At 38.5% G+C, this 10,257-nt stretch overlaps 1 protein-coding gene across 1 annotated transcript in view; it reads right to left on the reverse strand.

Moving 5' to 3' along the window:
* LOC103520452 overlaps nt 1-10,257 on the reverse strand; it is a gene marked incomplete at its 3' end in the record, with an annotated part of 15,464 nt that overhangs the window by 2,945 nt on the left and 2,262 nt on the right. The window contains exons 3-14 of the mRNA XM_008485547.3: nt 9,902-10,040; nt 8,835-8,953; nt 7,092-7,164; nt 6,528-6,713; nt 6,057-6,148; nt 5,477-5,489; nt 3,930-4,093; nt 3,298-3,512; nt 2,312-2,528; nt 1,433-1,591; nt 699-830; nt 437-589 (exon numbers count right to left, since the gene is read on the reverse strand). Coding sequence (XP_008483769.2) covers nt 437-589; nt 699-830; nt 1,433-1,591; nt 2,312-2,528; nt 3,298-3,512; nt 3,930-4,093; nt 5,477-5,489; nt 6,057-6,148; nt 6,528-6,713; nt 7,092-7,164; nt 8,835-8,953; nt 9,902-10,040 — 1,662 coding nt within the window. The remainder of the gene's footprint in view (nt 1-436; nt 590-698; nt 831-1,432; nt 1,592-2,311; nt 2,529-3,297; nt 3,513-3,929; nt 4,094-5,476; nt 5,490-6,056; nt 6,149-6,527; nt 6,714-7,091; nt 7,165-8,834; nt 8,954-9,901; nt 10,041-10,257) is intronic.

Genomic DNA, 10,257 nt, shown 5'->3' on the forward strand with positions numbered 1-10,257 from the left:
CGCATCCTTGTCACATTTGATAGCTACATACCAAATTTCAAGTCTCTAGCTCTTACCGTTCTCGAGATACCAAAATCATATCAATAAAGAGGTGCTCTATTAAACTGTTGGTATAATGGAACAACTTGTTCTAAGCTGACAGTCTAAATAAAGCACTACTTATAAGCGCTAGGCCGCGGGTTCGATTCCCACCCGAGACGGACTTTTTACAGATAAGATTCGTTCTCCGAAAGGCTGGCTTTCTATCCTGTCGTTTTATTTTCTTCGATTTCGGGACGATAAGATAACCCGAGCAATGGAAATGCAATCGGACCCGATTTTTTCGATCTCCAGTGAAGATAAATCAAAGGAATTAATTAATCAATTTATCAAATTACCTATAAAGTTAAATTAAATAAATAAAGAGTCACTTAAGTCAAGCTCAGTTGGGACTCACCTCTTCAGGGTCGGGAATGGCGAACGTCACATTCATGGGTTTCATAGGGTGGTTCTTGATTTTGAAGTTGTGTTCTAACAGTAGCGGTGTATACAGGATGTTCTTCCATTGTCTACAAGCAATGGAAATGCAATCGCATCCGATTTTTTCGATCTCCAGTGAAGATAAATCAAAGGAATTAATTAATCAATGTATCAAATTACCTATAATGTTAAATTAAATAAATAAAGAGTCACTTAAGTCAAGCTCAGTTGGGACTCACCTCTTCAGGGTCGGGAATGGCAAATGTTACATTCATGGGTTTCATAGGGTGGTTCTTGATTTTGAAGTTGTGTTCTAACAGTAGCGGTGTATACAGGATGTTCTTCCATTGTCTACTCAACACAATGACACCCTGTAATACAAATTCAAATACTTATGGCCATACTCCGACATTAAGCTATGAGCAGGCACAGTTAGCTTGGTTCGTAGCGCGTCTGCTTTGTAAGCGCTAAGTCGCGGGGTCGATTCCCGCCCGGGGCGAATTTTGTCCTAAACAGATAAGGTTCGTTCTCGGAACGGCTGGCTTTCTCCTATCCTATCTTCTTTTTCTTCGCTTTCGGGACGATAAGACCTTGGCAGTTATACGTCCCTCTGTCAAACCTCTCTGAAAAAAATCCTTCCCCAGATTCAACAAAATATTTGCACTCGTATTTCGACTGCAAATATTTCTGGTGTTCTCGTGTTGACCCAGCACCTAAATGGGAAGTATTTTGTCTCTTCTCGCCCATCTGATGAAGTACATACTACGACACAGACCACACGAGTCTAAGTCTAGCCGTTGCTTCATTGCTTTTTTTTTCAATCCAATATAATTTATTTATTTATCTACGGGATATTTTGAAGAAAAAAAAAATTATATACTAACCTAAATACTAAATATAAGCGAAATATAAATACTAAATATTTAATATACTAAAAATTTAATATACTAATTTATTTATTTAATATACTAACCTGTCTCAGGGTAGATAGATGGGGTAGGTCCGGCTCTTTCAGGTTGGCTTCTATCCCTGTAGTACTCTTTAGCAAGTATTTCTTCAATATGTTACACAGTTGACAGGAGGGATCTTCTTGCAGTGTTTTGGCCATAGGAGTGAATCTACCGTAGCGACTCTAAAACAACAGATAACAATCTGGTTTGAGGAGTATCTTTATTTCTAAAGCCCAGGATCAAACTTGAGAAAAAGAAGAAGGAACAATTAATTATTGAAGTTAATCAATTCTTACCAAAATTTCATGGCGTTTAACTTTCTTGGCTTTCAATCACTACTTTTTATGAAAACTTTTGAAACTATGACTTTTTTGTGGTGTTTTTCAACACAAAAGTGTTTTTTTTGGGGGGGGGGATATCATTACTTTTTGCGATCAAGATCAATAATATGAATACTGGATATACGTATGTTCTATTTTTTCAATATTTCTGTTATGTTGGTTTGAGGAGTATCTTTATTTCTAAAGCCCAGGATCAAACTTGAGAAAAAGAAGAAGGAACAATCAATTATTGAAGTTAATCACTTCTTACCAAAATTTCATGGCGTTTAACTTTCTTGGCTTTTAATCACTACTTTTTATTAAAACTTTTGGAAACTATGACTTTTTTTGTGGTGTTTTTCAACACAAAAGTGTTTTTTGGGGGGATATCATTACTTTTTGCGATCAAGATCAATAATATGAATACTGGATATACGTATGTTCTATTTTTTCAATATTTCTGTTATGACTAATTTCTTGGCGTTTCATTTTCAACCCAAAGTGTTTATTGGGGGGATATCACTACTTTTTCTTTTCTTTCTTTTTTAGTAAATACAGGGTAGGATCTACAGTTCAGTTTACCTTGACTGGCATATGAACACTGGACTCATCCAAGGCCTGCGACATAAGGCAGGTGACCACAGCGGTGGATCTTCTATAGCGACATCGTAACGCGTGGCCCCCCCGTATGACACAGCGGTTACTAGGGTTCATCCAGGCAGTTATACCGGGTGACGCCGTACTCAGCAGATTCCAATCGAGACGGGTGTAGGCGATTTTGCTACGCGTGATTGGCGTCCTGGAAAAAAGAAGCCATTAGGTTTATTGTATTATTTATGGAGGTGTAAGGTGTATTGAGTGGAGAACCTCATTTGTGACAAGCACTCAAGCATGCTCAATTGGTCGTGTTTGGATTTTGTCCTCTTTTTGGAATATGTCCCTATTGTCAATATCCTCCACCCTGCAATCGCGGTCTGCCCTCTTCTTCTGCGGCCATTCAACTCGAGGTTGAACATTGTTTAAGGTATCCTGACATTTCCACCCGTTGCATATGCCGTACCACATTGAGATTTTGATGACTGAATGGTGTAGTTGGAGTGGAGAACTCCTCAATTTGTGACAAGCCAACTCAAGCAAAAATCCAATTGCCCCAAGCACAATTTTAAACCGTTATATTACTAACTTAGAACAGATAACCCAATAAGATGCGCGAGTCCAAACAGTTTACCACCAGTTTAGCTTTTGTCTTTGGGGATTTTTGAAATAAATGAAATTTTTTTTAATTTTTTTAAGGGATTTTTTAAAAAAATTTTTTTTAAAAAAAAAAAAAAAAAAAAAAAAAAAAAAAAAAAAACTAACTTGCACTGAGTTTTTTTTTTTCGGCCTACAGAGAACCACGTAATTCTTACTTCTTTTGAGGTTAATTTAAATTTAAGTCAGATCAATGTTAACTTAAGTGTTTAATTTATGGATAAATGGATAATGTTTAATTTAATCAATAAATTCCAGAGAGATCTTGTGACGACTACTCTTGACTGAGATTTCCCAATTCGGTAGTTTCATCATACCTGGGAGGCGCAGCAAAGTTGAACCACACGGACTTAACATCAATAACACATGAGCTGGCATTGGCATCGATCAGAGGTACCAGTGCCTTACTGGTGTCACCCACAGGGGTAGGTTGGGTGGCAGAGTCTGTCGTGTCTCCATTACCGATGCCATTACCTCCCGGGGCGGGGGCTGGGGTGCGGGAGCCTTTGGGAGTGGAGGATGAGGTTACTTCCTGTTGAGATGAAAATGTCGGTGAATTAAAAAAATGTAGATGAATTTTTAGGAATTTCTATGAACGAACATAAATGGTATATTTAACAGCTTTTTTGAATCAGGATAAAAGGTGACAACTTTAGGTAGGTAGTCTCTGTTATTTTCAGAGCCTTTATTCAACCACAAAAAAATTCATTCAAATCAGTTTGTTCGTTTTACAAAGTACAAAATAGGTCTCGAAATTTTTTCGGAATTTTTCCGAACAATATAATGTACGGTACCTACGTATTATCTTTTGGGTTGCCTGAAGCATAACGGGTAAGAATAACTAAAAAATTGACAATTCTAAACGATATGCAGATAAAAGTATTTGGACTTGGATTAAATTGAAAGATCGGTTTAGTCAGGGTCGCACTAGACTCCCTCACGGTCTTACCTCTGGCTTGACATGTGATATATTGATCGTTTCACTGCTCACATCATCCCGTACTATTTTGCTATCTCCCGTAGTTTCTGCAACTATCTCTGTCTTATCTTTACTGTCGTTACTATCTTCTTCTCTCTCGAACTTGGATCTCTTCACCACTTTGAACGAAACACCTGAGAATCATTAGAAAAAGGAGTAGGTAAAAATAAGAAAAAAATCAAATGTGGACAAATCGGATAAATATTTTTACACATCTAGGAAAAAAAAAAAATCAAAACCAAATCATGAATTCTTTTACCTGCCTCGGTGGTGTAGTGGTCAAGGCGTTCGCCTGGTAAACAGGAGGGCGTGGGCTCAATCCCAGCCGAGGTATGGAATTTTATCCTCATATAATTTGAGATTTTGACCACAATAATAGTAGTAGCCTACTGCTGGAGTAAAGCGCTGGCTTGCAGACGAAAAAAAAATCAATTTAAAACACAAATAAATACATTTGATGTAAAATACAAGTGCGCAAGATTTAAACTTAAACAAATCAATTCCTTTCTTCTTCTTTCTTCAGGTACGGAGCAAAAGGCTTCATAAAACAACAAATTACAAAATGTTCATCATACCTGAGATAGTAAATTACAGTTCCATACCTGGGATGCAATAGTTTCCTCATACGTATGGCAGGGCACCTGATCGCCAGGTTTGCTCTTCCTCTCTGCAGTGCTCCTAAGCTTCTTCACAACCTTTGGTGGGTACCACAGCATTACTAAGTGTGTCCTTTACTTTTGATTCTCATTCACCATCAATATTTTCACTCTGGTAATGCCACCACTGATTAAAGTAGCTACTCAATTATCCTGGATAGCAGGGGTAAAAACTGTCAAAAGTGTGGCGGTAGATCCTGTTTGGTGTGTAAAATCTGATATGAAAATTAAGAATCCCTCACAGCGCCGGGATGGGATCGGTAGAACTCTCTCAGAAAAAGTTCTATAGGTCTTAAAAAGTCTTCTTACCGTTCTCGAGATATTTTGTTTACAGACAGACACGAGCTTCTTCACAACCTTTGGTGGGTACCACAGCATTACTAAGTGTGTCCTTTACTTTTAATTCTCATTCACCATCAATATTTTCTCTCTGGTAATGCCACCACTGATTAAAGTAGCTACTCAATTATCCCGGATGGCAGGGGTAAAAACTGTCAAAAGTGTGGCGGTAGATCCTGTTTGGTGTGTAAAATCTGATATGAAAATTAAGAATCCCTAACAGCGCCACACGATCCGTTTTCTCCGTCAAGAGGTTTCCATAAAGCCCAAGACAACATGGCTCTCAGGCGGCTGACTCCAAGAAAGATTAAGGAGCGCGGCAGCGCTCCGCCCCGCCAAGTCAAGAAAGTTTGACCGCGCTCCTAGAGATATTATACGCCACAGAGAAAGTAGATAAATGTAAATTGAATTGAAAATTAAGGAGTCCGCTCGGCCAAGTCAAGAAAGTCTGACCGCGCTCCTAGAGATATTATACGCCACAGAGAAAGTAGATAGATGAAAACTGAATTGAAATTATCTCACCTTCAAGTCCACACTCCTCAAGAAAGTTTGACCGCGCTCCTAGAGATATTATACGCCACAGAGAAAGTAGATAAATGTAAATTGAATTGAAATTATCTCACCTTCAAGTCCACACTCCTCAAGAAAGTTTGACCGCGCTCCTAGAGATATTATACGCCACAGAGAAAGTAGAAAAATGTAAATTGAATTGAACCACAGAGAAAGTAGATAAATGTAAATTGAATTGAACCACAGAGAAAGTAGATAAATGTAAATTGAATTGAACCACAGAGAAAGTAGATAAATGTAAATTGAATTGGACCACAGAGAAAGTAGACAAATGTAAATTGAATTGAACCACAGAGAAAGTAGATAAATGTAAATTGAATTGAACCACAGAGAAAGTAAATAAATGTAACCTTGCAGACGAAAAAAAAATCAATTTAAAATACAAATAAATACATTTAATGTAAAATACAAGTGCGCAAGATTTAAACTTAAACAAATCAATTCCTTTCTTCAGGTACGGAGCAAAAGGCTTCACAAACAACAAATTACAAAATGTTCATCATACCTGCGATAGTAAATTACAGTTCCATACCTGGGATGCAATAGTTTCCTCATACGTATGACAGGGCACCTGATCGCCAGGTTTGCTCTTCCTCTCTGCAGTGCTCCTCTTACTACCTCCGCCTGCACAACGCAAAACACATAGCTCAATAATAATGTGGTTATCGGATCGGTAGAACTCTCTCAGAAAAAGTGCAATAGGTCTTAAAAAGTCTTAAGTCTCTAGCTCTTACCGTTCTCGAGATATTTTGTTTACAGACAGACACACACACGGACCAATGGCTGAAACTTTGGATTTAGGCTCTAGGGACCTCAAAACGTGTTTTGGCACTAAAAACTGACCATCGAAATTTCGACCCGATTAAATTACTTTCCTTCCTATAGGATAAGGAAAGTAAAAAGGAAAAATAAAAAATAAATAAATGACCCGATTAAATTACTTTCCTTCCTATAGGATAAGGAAAGTAAAAAGGAAAAATAAAAAATAAATAAATAAACTTACCCTGCAGTTGACTCAAGTACTGGTCTCGCTTCAACACGTTGGCTGCCTCGACCACTCCAATGCAGGACATGTGCAGATGATTGAGTACGGTAAGAGGGTGTACGGAGGCCAGAGTGGGAGTTAACGCGTCAATAAACCTCTGTAGAGACTCGAGCGAGAGAGGAGTGATGAAAATGTCGATGTCACCTGAGAATTGACGATAATTCGTCCCCAATTAGATAACTCTAATTCGTCTCAATTAGAGAACACCAATTCGTCCGAATTGGAGAACACTAATTCGTCCCAATTAGAGAACAATAATTCGTTTCAATTAGAAAGCACTAATGCGTCCCCCATTAGAAAGCACTAATTCGTCTCAATTAGCTAACACTAATTCGCCCCCATTAGAGAACACTAATTCGTCTCAATTAGCTAACACTAATTCACCCCCATTAAAGAACAATAATTCGTCCTAATTAGCTAACACCAATTCGCACCCATTAGAAAGCACTAATTTGTTTCAATTAAAGAGCACTGATTCGTCTCACGGATTTATCTCAATTAGATTGAGAAAAATGAACTTACCTTTCATTTTGACTACGACAGTGGTCTTGGTACCACACTCATTTCTCATGGATAGCAGCTCCTCTTGAGGTCCCTGCAATTCGTCGCAAATAGAGAACACTAATTTGTCCCAATTAGAGAACACTAATTCGTCCCAATTGGAGAACAATAATTCGTTTCAATTAGAAAGCACTAATGCGCCCCCCATTAGAAAGCACTAATTCGTTTCAATTAGCTAACACTAATTCGCCCCCCATTAGAGAGCAATAATTCGTCTCCATTAGCTAACACTAATTCGCCCCCATTAGAGAACACTAATTCGTCTCAATTAGCTAACACTAATTCGCCCCCATTAGAGAACAATAATTCGTCCTAATTAGCTAACACCAATTCGCACCCATTAGAAAGCACTAATTTGTCTCAATTAAAGAGCACACGCCAGCCTAGTTAACTTAGTTGGTAGTGCCTCTGCCTTGTAAGCGCTAGGCCGCGGGTTCGATTCCCGCCCGGGGCGGATTTTATCCTGATGGGATAATGTTTAATAGTTGAAATATTAATAATAGTAACAGTTGAAATATTAATAATAGTAACAGTTGAAATATTAATAAGTAGGGAGCAAAGAAAAAAACTTGGATACTAGCCATACACGCCCTACATGGACGCTACGCCACTGTTGGATAGGTAAAATTTCTTTTGAAAACAATACTTTCCTCATTTAAAGATAGATGGAAGTAATATCAGTTAGAGGTTGGAAAATGCAGTGTGACCCTCTGTGACACAAATATGACAATTTTTTCCTTTCAAAAGCAAAAAATCTCCCGATAAAACTCGCTTGTTTACTATAGATAGAACATCTAGGTGTCAGCTCCCATGGCGTAGTGGTCACTGCGCTCGCCTTGCACGCGGGAGACCCGGGTTCGATTCCCGGCGGGGTCAAGAAATTTCACTGGAAAGCGCCCATCTTTCTTCTAAGCGCTAGGCCGCGAGTTTAATTTCCGTCCGAGGCAGATTTTATCCTAAACAGATATGGTTTGTTCTCGGAACGCCTGGCTTTCTCCTATCCAGTTTTCCTTCCCGAGGCAGATTTTATCCTAAACAGATATGGTTTGTTCTCGGAACGCCTGGCTTTCTCCTATCCAGTCTTCTTTCTCTCTTTGCTTTCGGGACGACAAGACCTCAGCAGTTTCAATTCCCTCTATCAAATCTCAAGAATCTCGACTGGTAAACAGGAGGGCGTGGGTTTCAATCCCAGCCGAGGTATGGAATTTTATCGTCATTATTTGAGAAACTAACCACATAATGCCTCAGTTTTCCTTCTCTCTTTGCTTTCGGGACGACAAGACCTTGGCAGTTTCAATTCCCTCTATCAAATCTCAAGAATCTCGACTGGTAAACAGGAGGGCGTGGGTTTTAATCCCAGCCGAGGTATGGAATTTTATCGTCATTATTTGAGAAACTAACCACATAATGCCTCCAGCGGGTTAGGTGGTAGAGAATGCCTCTGAACAAATCGCAAAGTCGATATCTTGTATTTTCTAGGTAAGGAGTCGTTTTAAAAACACCATGTTATATCTGCTCTTTGACTTGGAAACCTCACCCAAGTAAGCGCAACTGTTCTGTTCCAAGTCCAAGTAACTTTAGCGCATCTATCATGTACGATGTAGGGGAGCAAAATTATTAACTCAGCAGTAACCTGTTTGGTGTCAAACGAAAAAAAAAAACACTACCACTTTCCTTAGTTTTTTTTTTTTTTTCATTACATACCTTCATCAGATGCGCCTGAATATCGTGCATAGTAATAGACACTATCACATCCAATGGTCTGTAGACCCGGGGATCGAACTCCTTCTTGAGTGAGATTTCATCTTCCCCACAACTTGTATCTGAAAAGATAGAATATACCTTCTTTATCCTGCTAGAACGAGGTTGAAAAGTCCCTTTACTACCGCAATCTAAACAAGATCTTATATGTAAAGTTTATACATACATATTGTGTGAATGTAATTTATTTGTACAATTTATTTGACATAAAATACATAATATGAGTACAATGTATAGGTAAAGATAACAGTATTATTTATGTATTTAAAAAGATAAGGAAAAAAAGCAGTGTACTCTTCTCACACTAAGAGGAAAAATTCCCCTTGTTTTGTGAGAATGAAAAACCTTGTTCAAATAATAATAAAAAAAGAATAGAAAGTAAAAAAGATGACCACAAAGGTGAGCCCCTTAAAAACGGCTCTAAGGGAGCCCCTTAAAGACCGATTTGGTTCAAAATCTAATGAGACGAGACGAAAAACTCTCTCATTTTAACCAAACGTGTCGCAATTTTTCCACGAGACGAGACAAAATCTATTTCTCGACACGAAAATTACGAAACGAGAAATTTCTCGTTTTGCCGTGCATCACTGCCTTCCCTTCTTAGGCTGTGTTTATGTACTGGGCTGAGCTAGGCCATTCTCGGCCTTTGAGCGTGTAAAGTTGGCGGGAAATTCGAAATTTTGATTTTTTTTTTTTCCGCAACTCGTACAATCTGAATTCATTTTTTACTTTTTATCTCTAGTTTGCACGTTTATATTATACTTTTCATTTAAATTAGATATTACAAACAAGCGAATCACAAAGCAAACAAAAATAAATATAAAATAAATTTTAAAAATTGCCGCCGGGACAGCTATCCCACGTCGTCCGAGCTCATCTCAGCCCAGTACATAAACACACCCTTACTGTACAAAGGTGATATCCATTTCTGCGTAGAATTTCACTCATGCATAAAAGTAACTGCAATTTTTGAACCCTGGTACAAAGGGCAGGTAAAGACATTATCTTACCTATATTAGAATCGGCTGGGGCGCTGGGTGTATGGTTAGGTTTAGCATTGGTAGGATTACTAGCAGCAGTAGCGCTATCTCGCGGCGTTGTAGTGGAATTCATGTCTGTGAACTGCTGATCCTCCCCAAATATGCTTTCCTGAAAAATTGGCATTGAAAATTGTGTGTGTATGTATGTATGTTGCAAATGTCGGGATCTTTGACCATTAGGCCATTTTTCCTCTCGCATCCCAATATTTCCCTACAATGTCATTGCTGGCTTCCAAGGCAGGACAGAAGTTTAGGTGTGAGGAGTTCATAGGGGCATTCAAGGAACATAAAGGACAGATAGGAGAGTCAGATAGGATATACTATGT

This window comes from Diaphorina citri, unplaced genomic scaffold, assembly GCF_000475195.1.
Source record: "Diaphorina citri unplaced genomic scaffold, Diaci psyllid genome assembly version 1.1 scaffold3638, whole genome shotgun sequence".
In the NCBI taxonomy this organism is placed as follows: domain Eukaryota; kingdom Metazoa; phylum Arthropoda; class Insecta; order Hemiptera; family Psyllidae; genus Diaphorina; species Diaphorina citri.